At 44.0% G+C, this 21502-nt stretch overlaps 1 protein-coding gene across 13 annotated transcripts in view; it reads left to right on the top strand.

The window, feature by feature from the left end:
* Positions 1 to 21502, top strand: part of CLEC16A (C-type lectin domain containing 16A) — a 1523862-nt gene that overhangs the window by 216287 nt on the left and 1286073 nt on the right. For 12 of the 13 annotated variants that reach the window (XM_077448876.1, XM_077448874.1, XM_077448875.1 and 9 more), the window contains one exon: positions 14771 to 14894. In XM_077448876.1, coding sequence (XP_077305002.1) covers positions 14771 to 14894 — 124 coding nt within the window. Of the gene's footprint in view, positions 1 to 3571; positions 3940 to 14770; positions 14895 to 21502 lie in introns of those variants that run through there. The other variant, XM_077448883.1, reaches the window with a different exon arrangement.

Genomic DNA, 21502 nt, shown 5'->3' with positions numbered 1-21502 from the left:
GAAGTGGGGCACTCCAGATGTGGATCTCTTGGCCTCTAGGCTCAATCGGAAGGTACAGAGGTTTGTGTCCAGGACAAGAGACCTCTGGGCGGACGCGTCAGATGCGTTAATGGCTGCATGGGAGCAGTATTTATGCCCTTCTTCCACTCAAATTGTTACCACGTCTGCTACGATGAGTGGAGGCCAAGGGGATTCCAGTCATACGGATTGCCCCAGATTGTCCTCTGCGTTCTTGGTACACCCACCTAGTATGCCTCGTGGCGGATGCTCCTCGGCGGTTGCCGATGCGAGAATACCTCCTATCGCAAGGTCATATACTTTGCTTTACCATAGCTGGTTTTTAACAGCATGGCTGTTGAAAGCCAGGTGCTAAAGGACCGAGGTCTGTCGGACTCTGTAATCTCCACTATGCTGAGGGCATGGAAATCTTCTCAGAAGATTTACCATTGTACGTGGAAGGCCTAAATCTCCATGTGTAAGGAGGTGGGGTGGTGTCTGCACACTTATTCGGTTTCTAGGATCCTACTGTTTTTACAGCGAGGAGGATCAGAAACTTGCCTTAAGCACCATCAAGGGACAGATATAAGCTTTGGCTGTCTTTTTCCAACGCCCCTTGGCGCCTCACTCATTGGTAAGCACCTTTTTGTGCAAGGGTTTTGGCATGTAGTCCCTCCAGTTTGACCACCCCTACCTCCGTGAGATCTGAATCTGGTGCGGTCGGTGATTCAGAAACCGCCGTTTGTGATCATCAGGGAAATTCCCTTGTTGAATCTTTCCCAGAAAGTTGTCTTTAGTGGATATTACATCTGCCAGAAGGGTTTCTGAGTTGGCGACCTTGTCTTGCAAGTCGCCATATCTGGTTATCCACAAGGATAAGGCAATGCTACGTCCATGACCCTCTTTTCTTCCAGAGGCATTTTCGGCTTTTCATCTTAATGAAGACATTGTATTACCATTATTTTTATCCTAAGCCATCCTAAAGAAGTTGCCCTACATTCCCTGGGTGTGATCCAGGCTCTGAGGGTATATCTGTCTGCTACGGCTCCCTTCTGGAAGTCAGACTCTGTTTCGGTGACCAGTCCGAAAAAAGGTTTGCCGGTCTCGTCAACCACCATTTCCCGGTAGATCAGACAGATTGTAGTCCAGGCTTACGCCTTGAAGGGGCAGGTGCCCCCCTTTCCTGTCACGTCCCATTCCCCAGAGCAATTGGGACCTCCTGGGCTTTCCGACATCAGGTGTCTGTTTCCCAGGTGTGTAAGGCAGCGAGTTGGTCACCCGTTCACACTTTTACAAAATTCTACAAAGTTGATGTAAGCGCATCTTCGGATGCTTTCTTTGGCTGCAGCGTTTTGTAGGCGGCTGTGTAAAAGTTGCAACTTGCACCTTTTTTTTCTTTTTTTGGAAAAGTTACAATTTTGTTATAAACGCATTTTTGATGCATACGTTGGCCGCAAGTTCTGGTGCGTCCGTTTCAGATGGCAACTCCTCAGTTGAGGCGTGCCTCTGGTTGTGGGTGAAGTCATGTTTTTCTGTTTCCACCCCTCGTTTTAACACTGCTTGGGGATGTCCCTACGGTCAAGATTTGAAGGAGCTGTGTCTGTCAGTGAAAGGAAAAAAAATATAGGATTTTTGTACTCAACGTAAAATCCTTTTCTCTGAAGTTCATTGACGGACACAGTCCCCACCCCTCCTTTTTTACATTGTACTGCTTGTTGACCTACGGAGCTGCAGGAAGCAGGCTGAGGGGTTATAGCCAGAGGGACCACCCCCTGGGCGTAAATATGCAGTTCTAATGTTTTTATATGTATTGTATTATATGTTCTGCCTAGTCCTCTCCTGAAGGTGGCGTGATAACCCTATGGTCAAGATTTAAATGAGGTGTGTCCGTCAATGAACTTCAGAGAAAAGGATTTTACGGTGAGTACAAAAATCCTATTTTCACCAAGCACAAGCCACACAACACACCACAGAAAACAGTTCTGCTTCAGTTGAACTTTAGTGCAATATATCGTGGCCTGATCCCTCAATAGTTTTGCTTGCGTCTATCTAGCAAGGTTACTTTGCTGTAAATACAAAACTATTACAGTATTAGTAATACAATGCAAGACAGCCTATGGTGTGTAACAGTAGAAATACACAAAAGTTACTTAACTCCGGTTACTGTGTTTGTGATCTCCAGTGATAACGAGGGCTTAGTTGGTAGTTGCTGGAGAATCGGACAAAAGCATCTTTTTCTTCAGTGGCTAGTTACAGATGAGTCTTTTGGTGTTGAAGCATGATGAGCCCTCCTAGCTTATGTCTGACAATCCCTTTAATGTCAGGCTTTTTACCATATTTACCAAACGGAAAACATACCTGTTTACTGTAGTTGTAGAGACAATGGACTGCTGAAGCTATGAAAACTTCCCACTGTTTGAGGACAGCCTATGGTATGTATTCATTACCATAACATCAGTTTGAGAAATTACCTCAAACAAAGCCTGATTTCTTTTTCTGTGAAAACTGATGGAGAAATAAAAAAATATATATATGTATAAACCTAAAGACAGAGTTGCGCATAACATTTAAAACAAAATATTATTCATAAACATCTCAGCATAAACATTAAATAGTGCAATGTTCTAAGCCCAGAATTCTTGCCTTTCTACAATTAGGCATAGAGATGAAGTTGATCTTGAGTACTATTAAGGGCCAAGTCTTAGCCATATCAATTTTATTTCAAAGACCGCTTGCTACGCATTCTTTAGTCCGGGGTTTTATGCAAGGGGTGATGTGGATTAATCCACCAGTTAAATCACCTTTAAGCCCTTGCGTCTTGAACTTAGTTTTGTCAGTGTTACAGAAACAGCCATTTGAACCGATGCAGCATATTCCCTTAGTCCTGACAAAGAAACTGGTATTTTTGGTTTCTATGTCCTCAGCAAGGAGGGTTTTGGAATTGGCTGCACTTTCTTGTAAACGGCTGTATTTGATTTTTCATGAGGACAGGGTGGTGTTATGCCCTCGTCCGGGTTTTTTACCAAAAGGAGTCTCAGGATTCCACCTGAACCAAGATATTGTCCTGCCATGTTTTTTTTTCCAAAACCACGTTCCAGGGAAGAAAAGTCACCACATTGTCTTGATGTGATGAGAGAAGTGAAAATCTATTTAAAGGCAACTGCTCAGGTGCGTAAGACTGATGTCTAATTTATTCTGCCAGAGGGTCCTAAGAAAGGACAGGCAGCGTCTAAATCCACTGTCGCTAAGTGGATTTGGCAAGTGATAATTTAAATGTATGATTTAAGGGTTAAGATTCCCACTTTTCAAGTTAAGGCGCACTCTAATAGGGTGGTCAGTGCTTCTCGGGCAGTGCATCATCAGGCCCCCATGGCTCAGATCTGTAGGGCCTCAACTTGGTCTTCAGTGCATACTTTCACAAAATGTTATCAGGTGGATGTAAGGAGGTATGAGTCTATCGCCTTCGGGTGCAGTGTGCTGCAGGCAGCAGTAAAAGTCCTCAAGTCTGGGTGAACCCAGGGGTGCATGGCCAGATGTGACAGAGGCAAGAAGTGTTCCTCTGGAGCGCCGTGATTATCTTGCTAATAATCCTTTTTCTGAGTCTTTTCTGCAGTAACCTGGGCTGATCCACGAGCGGGCTGGGATCGGGAAGTCCAGGACATGCGAAAAAACCAGCGCAAGCAAAGGCAGACATCCCAGCAATCCCAGAGACAGACGTGCTCTACATGAGGCCCGGAGCAAGGACTCACCGCCGCCATCTTGCCTCCTCAGAGTTCCTCTAAAGACGCTAAGAGACCAGTCAGACAGATGGAGAAGGCCGCGGCTGCAGTGGGACACCATCCGGAGGATCCCCGACCGGCATCCTCAGAACAAAGGGCAGCCTCAGACGCAATTACAAGACCCATCCTGGAGACCATAGACGCCAGCAAGGCGACAGTGATGGTAAGGATTGACCATTAGGCCACAGAATGCATGCTCATTAGGCATGGTTTCGATAAAATCCTAGGCAGACTAACCACGGTGCAAGATGTGATTTCTGAAGTGGAGGATGTGACTCTCACAGGGCTCACAACTGAATGAGCTGCAAGAGTTGGTGAGGTCCCTCCAGCACAGATCCAAAGAACGCCGAAGATGCGCAGAGAAGAAATAATGTCCAGTTGGTCGGCTTGCCTGAGGGGGCTGAGGGGGTAAAAACTGCCATATTTGCTGAGCAATTTTTCAAGCAAATCCTGCATCTGGGCGATTTTACCCCCACCTATGTGGTGGAATGTGCACACAGAGTCCCTGTGGGAGTGTGCCCCCTGGTGCATTCCCGCGGCCATTCCTGGTTAGATTCCTAAACTACCGGGACCGAGATATGATCCTGACGGAATCTAGAAAAAACATCAGGAAATACGCTATGAGAACGCAAAGATAATGTTGTTTCCTGACTTTTCAGCTGAAACGCAATGGAAAACAAGATCCTTCAATGATGTCCGCAAGAGGATCAGGGAGAAGGAAATCCAGTATAGTATGCTGTACCCCTAGCAGGCTGCGGGTGCAGTACAAAAGTGCAGTTAAATTCTTTGACAACCTGTTGGAGGCCAGTGAATGGCTAGACAGGAATGCCTAAAGCTGCAAGAACTGATAGAATTTGTTCCAGGCCTTTCTGAGACTCTCGCAGAATACACTACTGTGGAATGTTACAGGTACTGTTCTCTCTATAGAGTTTTGTTCTTGTGTTCCTATATGTTTTACAAGTAAACCTCCTATTTACTTCACTGTCATTAGCAATTTGGATTCCTTCCATCCTATAACACATAAGGAACTAATCCGGTCTAGGTGTTATCTACTATTCCTGTTGCCCACAATTTTCTTCTTCATACACATGGTGCTGCTGGTTGGGGGGGCGGGGGCACTGGAGGGCTTCATGAGACCATTTCAGTGCCCTGATGTACAGCCAGAACCAAACCGTACAAAGCTCCTTGATCCGTCTCCCATGGGGCTCCATGAGGGCAAGCAGTGAACACTTATTTACTTGCTGATCTATTCGTCACCAGGTTGCAGACTTCCTAAGTCTATTTTTGTTCTTCCCTTTTTTTTTTGGGAGTTTTTTTTTTAGGGACTAAGCCACATACCAGTGGTTTTGAGTTTGTTTTGGGTTTTGTTCAAATCTGGTATAATGGCGGGGGGGAAGCTTATAACTCGGTTCAATACCTACAAGGGGGAAATAATTCAGATTGTATGTGGCACTGGTCAAAGGTCTCATCCAGCACCTGTAGTTTATACAGGGTTCTGCACTCAGGTTCCTGGTATTCATGGTTCTTCATACAAGTTAATGGCCAAGTACCCTAAAATTGTGTCCTGGAATGTGAGGGGACTTAATAATAAGCATAAACATACATCAATATTTCAGTTCTTCAAGCAGTCCAAGCCGCATGTCACCTTCCTGCAAGAAACACACCTGGATGGTAGTAGGGTACTGGCTTTGCGTAGGCCATGGGTTCAAAAGGCATACCACGCTACCTTTTCCACATTTGCCAGAGCAGTCTCGATTCTTATTAACAAGGCTTTGCCATGTGCAATACACCTGGTGTTCTCAGATATGTGGCGGTCCTTTTAGACATCAGCACAAAATGTTATTGGCAAATGTATACTTGCCTCCTCTTATTAATGTGCAAGTACTATATTATATGTTTAATAGAGTGGCTCCATTCGCCCATCTTACCCTTGTTTTGATGGGTGATTTCAACGCCATCTTGGAAGCGTTGGACTCGTCCAACCCAGGGAGGGTGGGTTCTGCTGATGTTATCTCCTGGGCCTCAGTGCTTGGGCTGACTGAGCTGTGGAGATTTAAAAATCCTTCCCGCAGGGCATACTCCCATGTCTCGATGACCCACCGCTCATCAGCCAGGATCAACTTGGCCTTTGGGAACCAAGCAGTATTGTCATTTGTGCATGACATTGATTACCTGGCGGGGGGGGGGGAATATCTTATCATTGCCCCTTATCCCTCAACCTAGGCTTTTCTGCTGAGGGGGGGATGGGGGGTTTGACAGCTTTCTCCAGGTTGGCTACAAAATTAGCTGGTGTCTTCCTGCCTACGGGAGTCAATCGATTCATATTGGTCTACTAACAAGGTCTCAACAGACCCTCCGGTAGTGTGGGACGCGTTTAATGGCGGTGGTGAGAGGGGAGTGCATTTCCACTTTCAAATCTGAAAGGGTGGCCCACAATGTTGAAAGCCTTAGGTTACAAGATAAAGAAAAGGAATGTGCGGAGAGACATGCTGCTAGCCCCTCTGATGCCACTTATCTGTCTTTGATGGAGGCTAGCCGCCTTCTCTCCCTGCATTTTTCGGATCTGGCCCATACAGAGGCGAAACACAGGACGGAATTGTTTTTCTTTGAGAGGGACAACAATGGGAAGTTACTAGTGAGGTTGGTGGCAGTAGATAATCAGATTACAAATATCCCAGTAATTAGAGGGAAGGGTGGTGTACTGGTCAGCAACCCCATCAAAATTTTGAAAGAATTTATGAAATTCTTTGAAAACCTATACGCCCCCATACCAGACTATGACCCAGCTGCTTTGGATGCCCTTCTGGAGGATCTTGCCCTGCCGAGGTTAACTGACGTGGAAAGGTCGATGCTAGATTTTGTGATAACTACTAAAGAAATAGTTACAGCTATTTTTCTTTCAATGTTTTATTTTCATGAAGAGAAAGACATAACAGTACAAACATCAGTAACAAAACAGCAGGGGCCACCGGTCCTAAAAAAGACAGTTACAGTTGCTGGTGAAACAAATGCATAACAAATTAAGCCAATACAGTGAAATATAATTACCCCAACCTAATGTTCAGAATGGTCAGTGGTGTAGGACTGCAAGCGGGTTCTCGCAGCCCCTCAAACGAGAGTTATGGCCAGTGTAGGGGCTTGGCAATAGAGGGAGAGAATCCCTGCCACCCCGAAAGGGATCATGCTGTGGCAGAGTTCCTCACGCCCCAATACCCCACTTCTGATAAAAGTAAAAAAAAAAAAAAAAAGGAAGGAGTGGAAAACAAGAAAATGTGTAACTTTGAGAGTCCCCTAACGTGAGGATGACCAGGAAGATTTCCAGATCAGATAGGAAAGCGCAAGCCAGGATGGAAGCGGTATCTGACCTTAGTATTTGGCTAGGTTAATTTTTTGCGGTGTCTAAGCCTAGTTTCTAGATAAAACAAATGGAGAAGGAGGAAAAAAAAAAGGAAATAAAAAAAAAAAGAGGAAAACAAGGGGGAAGGAGCAAAAGGAAGGATAGGATGAGAGAGAAGGGTAGAGGTAGAGACTCATGGAAGTCGACTGGGAGGGCACGGTCAAGCAGTAAGTGTACCTGAGGTCAATAGTGGAGAGTGACTCCGACAAATGTCTCCCTGGGTTCCTAAGTTTGTACGAATTTCTCAGAGCGGTCCAAGACCACACCCGCCATCTTCTCCTGGTGCATTATGCAGGAGATCTTTCTTTTTAGCTAGGGTTGAGACAGAGGATTTTTTCCAGGCTTTGGTCAGAGTAAGCTTAGCTCCTAGGATGATAAAATAAATGAGGCCTTGCGTGGTCTTGGAGGCTTCCATGGCTGGGAAAGTAAGGAGTGCAATGAGGGGAGACGTTTGAATAGGCAAAGTGGTTATTTTGCGTATCCATGAGAAGATTTTATGCCAAAAATTGCGTTTTCTGGGGCAGGACCACCAGACATAAAGCATATCACCCTTCAGGTTGCAGCCCCAGAAGCAGATAGGAGAGGCCACTGGGAAGATGTTTGCCAATTTCGAGGGAACTAGGTACCATCTATTAATTACTTTTATGCTGGCTTCTATGAGGCCTATGTTAATACCTTTGCAAGAGAGGGAGAAATTCCTGTGCCAGGTATCTATAGTCCAGTGTTGGGACAAGTCTTCCTCCCAGGCCAACATGTAGGGCATCTTGGACCGATTGGATGATAATGCCTTGTATATCAACGAGATCCCCCTCCCCCTCTGCTCAGCGGCCTGTCCACACCATTGTTCATAAGGAGTTATTTGTGGCCCATTCGTAAGAGTTTTACATCGTTTGTGTAGGAAATCCAAGATCTGGGTGAATCTGAAGAGTTCAGATTTCGGCATGTCTAGTTTACTTACACAGTAGGCTTTTGATATCGGCCAAGGGGTCTGAGGATGTGTCCTATTCTGTAAAGCCCTTTGTCGAGCCACCACTTGAAGGGTTTTATGTCAAGGCCCGGTTGGAACTCTGGGTTTTGGAAAATGGGGTTTCAAAGGTGTCATGGGGGAGGACAGTTGGCTATTGTTTTTCAGTGTGTCCCAAAGGGTGAATGAGTGGGACAGCGTGGGGGATAAAATTGCAGGCCTAAGCTTCTTAGAGCTCCAGAGAAGGTAGTCCAGCATGTGAAGGGGAACCGCCTGTCTTTCAATGTGAACCCAGTCGGGTTGTTCCTAACGTGAAAAGATTGTCGATAACTGTGCTAGATGAGCTGCTTGGAAGTACCAAAGCAGGTTGGACAGGCCTAGCCCCCCCCTCCACCCTGGATCTAAACGAGACTGATTTTGAAAATGTATGTCCTCCCTTACCCCATATGAATTTGTTGATTCTGGCTGGATAGGGAGGGCTCTAAAGCAATACATTTGGGGAAGTAGGGTCATCTTGACTATTGATTCTGCCCAACCAGGAAAGGGAGAGCCGAGATCACCGAGAGAGGTCTTCCTCTAGTTTTTTGTTAAGAGGCGGATAGTTTGCATGGTGAAAAATGTCAATCTTGGGAGTCAGTTTTATCCCCAAATACGCAATCTCATGGTCATTCCAGGAGAAGCGGAAGCTCTCCCTAAGCCTGGTTAGAAGGGAATCGGGGATGTTAAGTGCATGGGACTTGTCGTAGCTGACCTTTAGGCCCGAAATCATTCCAAATTGGTCTAAGAGGCGACAGATATTAAGGAGAGATGTCAGTGGGGAAGAGACAAATATGTCATCCGCGTATAATGCGCATTTATGGTGTCGGGAGCCACATTGAAAGCCTTGGATGTTTGGGTCGTTTCTGATGGAAATCGCCAGGGATTCGATTGCTATGGCAAAAAGTAAAGGAGAGAGTGGGCAACCTTGTTTTGTGCCCCTTGAAATGGGAAAAGATTCCGAGTAAAATCCCTGCAGACGCACCTGTGCCAAGGGGGTGGATAGAGGGCATAGATGATGAGGAATGATTCTCCAAAGCCCCATCGTTTTAGAGTTGAGAAAATGTAAGTCCAGTAAAAGAGGTACAAGTATCCTGAAGAATAGGGGCTCTAAGGGGTCCACTTCAGGCTCTGAGGACCCCCTCTGCTTTTGGCACTTCAGCCCCTGTGTACATTACACAGGAGGTTTTTTCCTCAACCATAAACGGTTTAGAGGAAAGATTAGTGGCCTTAATCGCATCTTTGCTCAGTAGAAGAAAACGCACTAGGCCACCCTCTGTCACCCAGGACCCTCAGAGTGAGGAACTCTGGGATAAAGGAGAGGAATCCCCCCTCAGAGGATCAGGAGGAAACTGATGATTGCACTTCTGAGGAAATTCGTGGAGAAGGGCCCACTTCAGCTTTTCAGGATGAGAAAATGTTGGTGCAAATTCTTGCTGGATTGGTCCGTTCCAAGTTCAAGTTATCTGTACCTGAATCAGTTAAAGAACCCACTTCTTCTCTGGGTTCACTGAAACCTCCTCAAACTGCACATGCGTTTCCTGTTCATGGTTTGCTGGAAAAGCTTATCTATTCTGAGTGGGATCACCCAGATAAACATTTTTAGGAGGAAAAAAAATGTTTATCTGGCAGCTATCTACACTTTATCCTATGGAGGAAAAATTTACTAAGATGTGGGGTATACCGGCAGTTGACGCCGCCATTTCCTCCGTAAACAAAAGTCTGACTTGTCCTGTTGACAACGCTCAGATGCTTAGGGATCCAACTGATATGAAAATGGAATTCCTATTAAAAAATGTTTCTCCTTGGCAGGTTCAGTATCGCAACCTGCAGTGGCAGCAATTGGGAGTATGTCAATATTTGAGAGACCATGCTAAACAGGTACTTAAAGCCTTACCTGAACAGCAAGCCCGGGGGGTTGGCTAACCTTCCAGCGGCTCTGTGTTTTGCTGTTGATGCTCTCAGAGATTCTATCCTTCAGACCTCTTGCCTTACGCATGGATTGGTACACATGTGTAAAATCTTGTGGCTGAAAAATTGGTCAGCTGAATCTACATGTAAGAAACTCCTGGTGGGATTTCCCTTTCGTGGTGCAAAACTGTTTGGAGAGGACTTGGACAATTATATCCAAAGGATCTCTAGTGGGAAAAGCACCCTTTTACCAGTCAAGAAAAGGAGTAAACGTCCCTCCTTTAGACGGGCGCTTTCTCCAGTGCCAGGGGCATCAGCCTCCAGGCAGTCACGACGGCCTCCTCCGTCAAGCTCTAAGGTTAAAACTCAGTCAACTCCCTTCCTGGGGGAAGACTACTAAAGTTCTCAGGGCTCTGACAGGAGGAATTTCGGTACAAATGGGTGGTCTCTACAATAACTCTAAGTTACAAACTAGAATTTCGAGAATTCCCATCTCCTCGTTTCCTCAGATCAAATGTACCCAGAGAAAAAAAGTCTCTCCTTCTATTGTTGGAGCGACCATTGTCGCAAAAAGTTATCATGGTAGTTCCCATGCAGGAGCAGGGAATGGGGTTTTATCCAAACCTTTTCACGGTACCGAAGCCAAACGGAGATGTCAGACCTATTCTAGATCTCAAAGATCTAAACCGATTTCTAGAGATACAGTCCTTTCGCATGGAATCGATCTGATTGGTAGTCTCCATCCTATAAGGAGGAGAACTTCTGACATCAATAGACATCAAGGATGCATACCTGCATGTACCGATTTTCCCTGCTCATCAAAAGCTCCTGCGTTTCAAAGTAGAAAAACGCCACTTTCAGTTCGTAGCTCTGCCTTTCGGGCTAGCTACTGCACCTCGGGTGTTTACAAAGATCTTGGCCCCTCCTCTGGCCAGTTTAAGGGCCCAAGGTATAACGATAATGGCATACCTAGAGGACTTGCTCTTGATAGACCAGTCGGTAGCCCGCCTGGACCAAAATTTGGTCACCACAATCCACTACCTGGAACACCTAGGTTGGGTACTCAACTTAGAGAATTCTTCTTTAAAACCAGTAAGAAGGCTAGAGTATTTGGGTCTGGTCATAGATTCAGCCCAGCAGAGGGTATTCCTACCCCAAGCAAAGATCAGTGCTATAAGATAACTGATTCAGGTAGTCAGGGCAAAGAAGGGTGCTTCTATTAGTCTTTGTATGAGGTTGGGGTAGATGGTGGCTTCATTCTAAGCAGTTCCCTACGCTCAGTCTCATTCAAGGTTACTGCAAAACAGTATCCTATCGGCCTGGAACAAGAAGGTTCAGGCGTTAGATTTTCCGATGCATCTGTCCCCTACAATGCGTCGGAGCCTCAGTTGGTGGTTGATACCCGAAAAACTGCGGAAAGGAAAATCCTTTTTACCAGTTACCTGGACAGTGGTAACAGATGCCAGTCTTTCGGGTTGGGGGGGGCAGTCCTGGAACAGTCGACTGTCCAAGGGAGATGGTCCAGGACCGAGAGGGCCTTACCCATCAACATTCTGGAGATCCATGCTGCGTATCTAGCCCTAAAAGCCTGGACACTCGGGTTGCAGGGTTGCCCTGTCAGGATCCAGTCGACAATGCCACAGCAGTGGCTTATACCAATCACCAAGGGGGCACCGAGAATCGTGCAGCTCAGGAAGAAGTAAACCAGGTCTTCATTCCGGGGGTAGAGAACTGGCAGGCGGACTACTTGAGCCGCCAGCAATTGGTGCCAGGGGAATGCTCTCTCCAATCCGATGTCTTTTTGGCCATATGCCAGAGATGGGGGGGGTTCCGGATGTAGATCTCTTTGCGTCCAGGTTCAACAACAAGGTCGAGAACTTTGTGTCAAGAATGAGGGATCCTCTTGCATTCGGGACAGATGCATTGGTTACTCCATGGCATCAGTTCTCTCCTGATTTATGCGTTCCCTCCTATTCTGCTACTGCCAAGACTGCTTTGCAGGTTCAGGCAGGAAAAGACCTAGACCTGCTATCCCAGGGACCGGTGTTCCATCCTACCTTACAAATGCTAAATTTAACGGTTTGGCTATTGAAACCCACATTCTGAAGAATCGTGGGCTTTCGGGCCCTGTGATATCTACCTTGATGTAAGAAAGCCAGCTTCCAGAATGATTTATCATAGCGTCTGGAAAGCATATGTCTTCTGGTGTGAATCCAGGGGTTGGCACCCCAGAAAATGTCATAGGCAAAATCCTTGAATTTCTGCAAAATGGGTTAGAGATGAAACTGGCCTTGAGTACCATCAAGGGCCAAGTCTCTGCCTTATCGGTTCGGTTCTGTTTCAACGTCCACTTGCTTCACATTCTTTGGTCCGAAGCTTTATACAAGGAGTAACACGCCTTAATCCTCCAGTTAGGGTTCCTCTGAACCCCTGGGATTTGAATTTGGTTCTCTCAGCTTTACAAAAGCAGCATTTTGAACCGATACATCAGATTCCCTTAGTTTAGTTGACAAGGACATTCATTTTTCTGGTGGCCATTTCTTCTGCCAGAAGAGTATCCGAATTAGCGGCCCTTTCTTGTAAAGAGCTGTATCTGATAATGCACAAGGATAGAGTGGTACGCCATCATCCTAGTTTTCTACCGAAGATGGTCTCAGGTTTTCATCTAAACCAAGATATTGTTCTGCCTTCCTTTTTTCCAAATCCCTGTTCTACGGAAGAGAAGTCACTACATTCTTTGGATGTAGTGAGAGCAGTCAAAGCCTATCTGGAAGCGACGGCTCAGGTTCGCAAAAGGATGTTTTGTTCGTATTGCCAGAGGGTCCTAAGAGGACAGGCAGCATCAAAATCTGCCATTGCTAAATGGATTTGACAAGTAATTGTTCAAGCTTATGGTTTGAAGCAAAAGATTCTGCCTTTTCAGATCGAGGTGCACTCTACTAGGGCTATTGGTGCTTCGTGGGCAGTGCATCACCAGGCCTCCATGGCTCAAATCTGCAAGACCGCAACCTGGTCATCAATCCATACATTCACCAAATTTTATCAGGTGGATGTGAGAAGGCATGAGGACTTCGACGTTGGGTGTAGTGTGCTGCAGGCAGCGGTACAGGGTCCTCAGGTCTGAGTACACCCTATGTTGTGTGGTTCCCCCTCCCCTCAGATAGCATTGCTCTGGGACATCCCCCTAGTAATTACTGAGTCTCTGTGTCCCGTGATGTACGAGAAAGAAAATAGGATTTTTATAACAGCTTACCTGTAAAATCCTTTTCTTTTGAGGTACATCACAGGACACAGGGGGCCCTCCCCTCTTGTAATACACTTTTATATTGCTTTGCTACAAAACTGAGGTACCTCCAGTAGGAGGAGGGGTTATATGGGGGATTGGACTTCCTGTCTAGGGTGTGCCAGTGTCCAATCACCTAGTGATACCCTATAACCCACTAGTAATTACTGAGTCTGTGTCCCGTGATGTACCTCAAAAGAAAAGGCTTTTACAGGTAAGCTGTTATAAAAATCCTATTTTTAAAGTATTTGCATATCTTCCTGTTAAGCTAGAGCGAAGTCTACATAATGGCGATTATGCTCTCTGGGTTTTAAATTAGACTGTCGGTACTAGTGCAATAGCTGGCAATTGCTTCAACCAATCTAATATGGCCGTTGTATAAATCCTAGGTACTCCCTTAGAGGTATAGGGTAAATTTTCTATTTGAGGTCGGTGGTGAACTGAGTTAGGGGTTGTTGGGAGGTGGGGTAAGGGTTCCACACATAGTCAGATGCCTATGTTAGGTAGATTTGAGCTGTTGTCAGTGTTGACCATGTTGGTCGGGGAGAGACCTGGCGGACGGTCATTGTTACTCCTTTGCCAATGTTTATATGTTTCCAAATACCTCAACAAAAATAATTTTTCAAAAAAAAAGTCTGGGTGTACCCTACTGGTTGTGTCTCCCTCCCCTCAAGTAGCTTTGCTATGGGACGTCCCATTAAGTAATTACTTAAGGCTCTGTGTCCCATGATGTACGATAAAGAAAATAGGATTTTCATAACAGCTTACCGTTAAAATCCTTTTCTTGGAGTACATAATGGGACACAGAGGTCCCTCCCCTCTTTTGGGATTTAAGTAAATTGCTTTGCTACAAAAACTGATGTGCTCCTGGAAGGAGGAGGGGTTATATAGGGAGTGAACTTCCTGTATTGGGTATACCAGTGTCAATCACCTGATGGTAGCCCATAATCCATTAAGTAATTACTTAAGGCGCTGTGTCCTATGATGTACTCCAAGAAAAGGATTTTACAGTTAAGCTGTTATAAGAATCCTATTTTTTTTGTTTTATATAACAAAAAAAAAAAAAATTCAAATACCATGAATAGAAAGTTCTATTTGTGTTAAAAAATTATAAAAAATTTGGTTTGGCACAGTGTTGCACAATAACCAGTTAAAGTAGCACACAGCGAATTAGCAAAAAACGGTCTGGTCGTAAAGGGGGTAAAACCTTTTGCAGCTGAGTTGGTTAGTGAAGCACAAAAAAAAAAAATAAAAAAAAAAATCAGTTCTACTTAACTGAGGGATCTAATGCATTTCATCACAATCAATGAGTAGCCATTTATTAGTTTACTGCATATGTCTATTAAATCTTTATGATAACTTTTTAATTAGGTTTATTTTTCTTTCTATTCCTTTATTTTCAGTTAACAACCAACCAATGCTGCACTATATCAGAGATAAAACTGCTGTTCCATACTTTTCTAATTTGGTTTGGTTTATTGGAATCCATGTTATTGAACTTGATAAGTGTGTCCAGACAGATGAAGAGTAAGTAAATTATAATTATTTTAAATATTTATTCTGTGATAAAATTATCGAATATATATATTATCCTGCACATGTAGTCTTTTATATGCAATTTATTGGAAATACCTGTAAAACATGACAATATATGATTTTGAAAGTGATTGGTGGTGCTTGGAGCTAGGTGTATTTAACTGCCAACATCCGAAAAACAATATGGAGTGCACCAAAGTAAGGGGAAGTTGACGCCCTTGGATTTTAACAGCAGAAAATGTAGGTAAGAGCGTAAATATGTAAAAGGCAACAGCACCACCTTTACTAGTAGAAATATTAGGCCTATTAAGCCCTTGTGCTTATTTAATTTTATCAACAGTAACATACATATAAGTCATAGCAAAGGAATGCACACAACTTGATCCAAGTGTGTGTGTGTGTGTGTGTGTGTGTATATATATAGTGAATATTTGCATATTTCAGTGTTCTGACTGATCTAAGGAAGGGCGCAAACAAATCCGCCTGAAACGTAATCTTTCTATTGTAACGATTTTGTCTGAAAAGACTACTTGCTTTGTAATCTTTCCAAAGATTCGTTAGAATAAAGCAACAAATTTTTAAGTGCAGCAACCTTTGGAACTATATATATATATATATATATATATATATATATATATATATATATATATATATATATATATATATATATATATATATATATAGCACACACACACACACCCCCACACCCTTTTAAGTACACAATGAGGTTTATTTACTAAAACTGGAAAGTGCAAAATCAGGCTCACTGCTGCATAGAAACCAATGAGCTTCTAACCCCAGCTTGTTCATTTAAGCTTTGGTAATAAAACCTGGAAGCTCATTGGTTTCTATGCAGATGTGAGCCTGATTTTACACTTTCCAGCTTTAGTAAATAAAGCTCATTGTGTACTTAAAAGTGGGGTATTCCTGTGTGTGTGTGTGTGTGTGTGTGTGTGTGTGTGTGTGTGTGTTAGATCCTTTCTAATATGCAAATAAAGTAGTTGTATGTCACTAGGTAAGATGCAGACAAATGTATCGGCAAAGGAGAAAGACAGACAGTGGATGGGCGGTCTCCTGAGGCTAGTGATGCGTGGTCTGGCTTGGAGGTGGCACAGCGTCTGATGCCTGGCCTTGTTGTGATACAGCAGTGAGGGCAGAAGTAAGCCCCTGTAAGGAGCAGGGGGTGCCAAACCCTGAGAAGGGGCTAAGTCACCTCCAGTTAGCATCAAGCTAGTACCTGACAACACTGGAGCACACACGTCGGGTAGTATAAAGTTTGGCCCAGCAACTGATCCTGCACCAATCCCCCCCAGTGGTCAGTAGGGGAGATGGTTTATGCATATCAGGCCAACCTGCACAATTTTATAAACGTAAAGAACAAAGGAGGAGAACAAACAACACAGTCAAAAACACAAATCACAAAAAATTATTTAAAAAAAGGGTACGGAAAAGCAGTTCATGTATGCAAATGAAAAATGCATAAGAAAAAATGATTCTTCAAATTGAACTCATAGGTGTTGATCCTTTCAATGAGTGCATTAAGGAGCAAATCCGATCTATCTCATAATACAAAAATGTCTTCTATATATCGATACCTAGCTAGTACATGGTCCGCATGCATAGAAAAGGCTTAATCGGTAAGTGTACATTCCCACTCCCCCAGGTACAGATTGGCGTAAGCCGGGGCGCAACACATCCCCATGGCTACGCCCTGTACCTGGAGGAAGTGGGAATTGTTAAATGAAAATACTTTGAGGATAAAATCAAGGGAAAGTAGGATAGTTGTGTATTCCCTTGTCCCTTTTTTGTTCTTTACATTTATATCATTGTACAGGTTGGGCTGCAATGTGTAAACCATGTGGGCTACTGTGTTGGGGGCTAGCTGGATTCCGACTGGAGGTTTGGCACCCCCAGTTCCTTACGGGGGCTTATTTCTCAAACCTCACTGTTGCATTGTAGCACTGTTCAGCATCATACGCCAGTGATGCAATGACGCCCCGCCACCTCTGGGTGGGGCCACACGTCCCTGCCTCAGGGAACAGCCTTTCTCCACCGCCCACATCGTTTTTTTGTTTTTTTTTGATGCCACAACCAGCACAGACGCGGCATTGATTAGCCTTCTGTTAAGTGGTTTAAACACATAAACCCCTGCCACTTCCTGGTCAGCCTCCCTTGTAAGCACCCTGAGACTCTGGATGCAATGCCACCAGCACATGGCAAATACAATGTGGCTTCATCTATGTAGGGCTATCATTCTTCCCTAACCATTATTATTATTATAAAGCGCTTTACATGGGGCCAGACAGTATAGGGATTTAAGTGCCTTGCTCATTGGCACTTACACTCTAGACAATCATGAATATGTCTGTTTGAATACACGATTCCCAGCTATTCGTATCCATCCCAGGCTCTGTGTGTCTTTGTAGCTATGAACTTTATAACTTCATCTTTAGTATATGGCTTTATAACTCTTTTTGCTGCCCATATTCTGCATGATGCATTCCATGTTACTATATTTACTTTACGGTTGAATATATTTTTATTAACAGTTTGTTTGTTTTTTTTTTGTTTTTTTTAAGAAAAGTAGTTGGGTGTACAGAATAAAGAAGAAAACAGTTGATATATAAATTGGTGGTTGAAAGCCCCTGCCAAATTTACAGTACATAGAATCAATTTATAAAATGCAGGTATCATAATGTAGAGCTTGCAATCAATATCTGAGATGTGTATAGATATACATTAAGTGCGACTCTGGTAGTTTTCCACAAAATGGACGCGCCAGATGGTTAGGCCATTCACCAGTGTGAGGTCATCAAGACATCTGGACCATCTACACTGGTGTTCCAGCTGTCAATTCTAGGTGGTTGTTCATTCCTTAGTAGTTCTATTCAATAGTCTATTCGATGCAGAGTAGTGTACCCAGACATACCACAGTACCTTGTGTTTATCCCAGTCATCTCCCGCTCTGGCACACATCTCCTCCATTAACATAATCTCATTGAGAATGGTGTTCCACCCAAAAAGGGTGAATCCAACCACATTTCCCATCAGATATGAAGGTATGTTCTTTGTCCTCCGTGACAGCGCCAGCAGACATCAGAAGCACTGGGAAACATTCTGTGAACTGAGACCGTGTCCCTATACAACCTGGAGAGTAGCTTATAATTTTTCTCCTGCGTAAAGATGGTGATTTAGGATTTTTGGGTGAATGTGAAAGAGGTCTGCCACTCCAATGGAGAAATGGCCATATCCAGATCTCTGGACCATATTTGTGTGAAGGTGGGGGGGGGAGGGGGGGGGGTCGTTATACATGTGGGAGAGGATTACCTTTATAAAGTATAGTAAGGTTGTGTCTGGGAACCACACATTTCCTCAAAGGTTGTTGGGGTCCTGTGTATGTGACCTGATAAGTGTAGATTCGAGCAGAACGTTTTGAGGGTTATTGTGGATAACCAATTGAGGATTGACTATTGTCCTGTGGTGTGAATCCACCTGTGGACGTGTGGACAAATGAGCGTGCTGTTGACCAGTCTGTTCTCTCGTAGCCTATAAGTCTTCTGTGTACAGGGAAAGCTTACAGTGGGCTGAGGGTGTGTGGATACCATTTATGGATTCGTTACTACGTATTGCTTGGGCTAAGTGTTCTATGGTGATGGCGAAGAGGAGGGGGAACAGTGGGCAGCCTTGTCTGGTTCCGTTATTGATCGGGAATGTCGCTGAGTGTTCACCATTTGCTGTAACTTTCGCTGATGGGTTGGAATAGAAGGATTTTTGCAAGGATTCTGGGACCTAACCCTATCTGCTGAAGTGTTAGTTTGAGAAACAGCCAGCTGACCCTGTCAAATGCTTTTTCCACATCTCTATTTAAAAAAAAAAAAAAAAAAAAATTATTGAAAGGCTGAAACACTACAATTATCAACACTTAGTAGTGACATAAAAACCATGTATATAGTATACAAAAAAATCATCTTCAAATACAGATCAAAGAATCACAGACTCTTCTATGTGCACCTACAGGAATACAAGCCTTTCAGATTTATAGATATACTAACATAACTTTGTAGCTTCTTCCAAAGAATTTTGTTCAAAGGAAAAGAAAAAAAAAAGAAAGAAAAGAAAGAGAAAAAAGAAAGAGATATAGAATTAAGGCAAAAACTTATACAATTTTCCTGGTATCGATCCAAGGTGACCATTGAAAATATAGGCTAGAAGATTTCCCTTCTGTTGTGGAAAGAATCTGTTCATATTTGAAGGTTTCATCTACTTTTTTGATCAGTTCACTAACGCTAGGGGGGATCAGGGGTTTTCCAATATTTGGCTATTAGGAGTCTAGCCATTGCCAGAATTTGAACCACCAATAATCTAAGAGATGTCGGAAATTGGTCTGTGTATGTTTAGGATTGCTAATTCTGGGGTTGCTTCCCTGATGATACCAGTAGTTTTGGAGATTAAGGTAAAGACTTCCCTCCAAAAGCTCCTGATACGTGGGCACTCCCACACCATATGCAATAAAGTGCCAACCTTCCCAGAACCTCGCCAGCATACATCAGTGTTATCTTTTGCAAATTTCGCTGTGATGTAAGGAGTATAGTACCACCTAAGGAGCAATTTCTGAGTTGTTTCCCAATGTGTTATGGATCTGATGTAATGGCAGCTACTCTTTATAGCTACTTTCCACTGCTCACCAGAGAACGAAGTGTCAAGATCTCTCTCCCATCTCTGAAGAGGAGGTCTTTTCGTGAATTGACTTTTGGATTGCTAGAGATCGTAGAAAAGGGAAATACCCCCTTTGACTTTCGTCACATCAGACCAGAACGACCATGCTTGGTGTGGAATTAGAACAGAATTGCCCCAATGTTTCAGAAAAGAAGCAATTCGTAAATATGTAAAATAGGCTGTGGAGGGTAGAGAATATTTACTTGCTAGGATTTCAAAAGGGATCAGCTTATCGTTTTCGAATAGTTCAGAGACCAGTAACAAGCCCTTTTGTTCAGAAAGTGACAAATCAATGTCCGCCATACAAGTACTCGGGGAAGAAATAGGGGTAGGTATCTCCGTTAAGTTCTGATGGCTAGATACATTGTGAAGAAAGTGTCTCCAGGTATCTATTACTAACTTGATAATGGGATGTTGTGATGTGAAAGTTGTTTTAGGAAACGAGGAAGCCAACAGTGTATAATACAGTGAATTGGGGAATAGCCATGCACTCTGACAGCCCATTGTTTATCTGCTCCAGGTTGAATCCAGTACTTAATTTGATCTAGCACACACGCCATGTAGTAATCACGCAATATCGGGAAACCCATACCCCCCGTATCTTTTCTTCGACATAAAATAAAGTTAGAGCATCTAGGTTTCCTGCCTTGCCACACAAATGAAGAGAGCTGAGCTTGGGCCAATGTAAAAAAGGATGAGGGGATCTGAATAGGTAGTGCCCTAAAAAGATATAAAAGTTTTGGGAGAATCAGCATTTTATATGCCGCTAGTCTTCCCATCCAGGACAGGTAGAATTTCTTAAGTTTGTCTAACTCTTGGTGAAGAGAGGACAGGAGAGGTAAAAAATTAACTTTAAATAGGCCAGAACTAGGAGACATTATCTTAATACCTAAATATTGAATCGGTTGGTTCGACCACGGGTATGGAAATCTTGCAGCTAGGTCTTTTCGGGTATTCCCCTTAATGTTAATTGCCAACAGATTTGATTTAGATGCATTTACCTTGTAGTAAGAGATTTTATTAAACTGTTCCAAAGTATCATGAACCGCTGACAATGAGACGGATGGCTGTGATAGGGATAAAATTACATCATCAGCAAATAACGTTATTGAATGTGAATGTTTCAAAATAGGGATACCTGAAATGTCTGGGTGGGTACGAATTGTTTCGGCTAGGGGTTCCATTAAAAGGGCAAAAATTAGTGGGGACAACGGACACCCTTGCCTTGTCCCATTCGTGATGTCGAAACTTTCAGAGAACATCCCTTCCGTGAATACCATCGCTGAAGAGTTAGTGTATAGGGCCGAAATAGCGGAATATATGTTCCCCTACACCCCAAATTTGGTGAGCACCCGACTCAGGTAGCCCCAGTGGACCCTATCGAAGGCCTTCTCCGCGTCTAAAGTAAGAAGCATAGAAGGGTCCTTGGAAGTCTCCGCTGCATGAATCAGATTGATGATTTTCCTGGTCGCATCAGGGGCTTGGCGACCCTTAATAAAGCCCACCTGGTCGTTTTTAATTAGGGTTGGTAAGATTATGGACAGTCTATTGGCCAGAATTTTTGCAAAGACTTTCAGGTCTACATTCAATAAGGATATAGGCCTGAAATTCTGTCACGTACCTGGTGGTCGAGCCTGGAGTGCAGGGAGCGGCCCCTCGTATCCCCTGGCTATTGAACCCCTGAAGGTGGAGACAGGTATTCAACAGTCCAGAGGGCACAAGTGCCTGGTAGACGGTATTAGTCTGGGAGGTCAGCTGGGCACAGGTAACAGGCTGGTATAGCGGATGGTGCTTGATTGTCGCTGGCAGGCACAAGTGCGGGAACTGGCTGTGAGCAGATGTTCCGTAAAGCAGGAACTCAGGTGGGTAGCAGGAACAGCGGA

This window comes from Lithobates pipiens, unplaced genomic scaffold, assembly GCF_037356315.1.
Source record: "Lithobates pipiens isolate NorthernLeopardFrog02 unplaced genomic scaffold, aLitPip1_a1.2 Scaffold_22, whole genome shotgun sequence".
In the NCBI taxonomy this organism is placed as follows: domain Eukaryota; kingdom Metazoa; phylum Chordata; class Amphibia; order Anura; family Ranidae; genus Lithobates; species Lithobates pipiens.
Note: the sequence above shows the minus strand (reverse complement) of the source record. Positions and strands in the feature narration are given on the sequence as shown.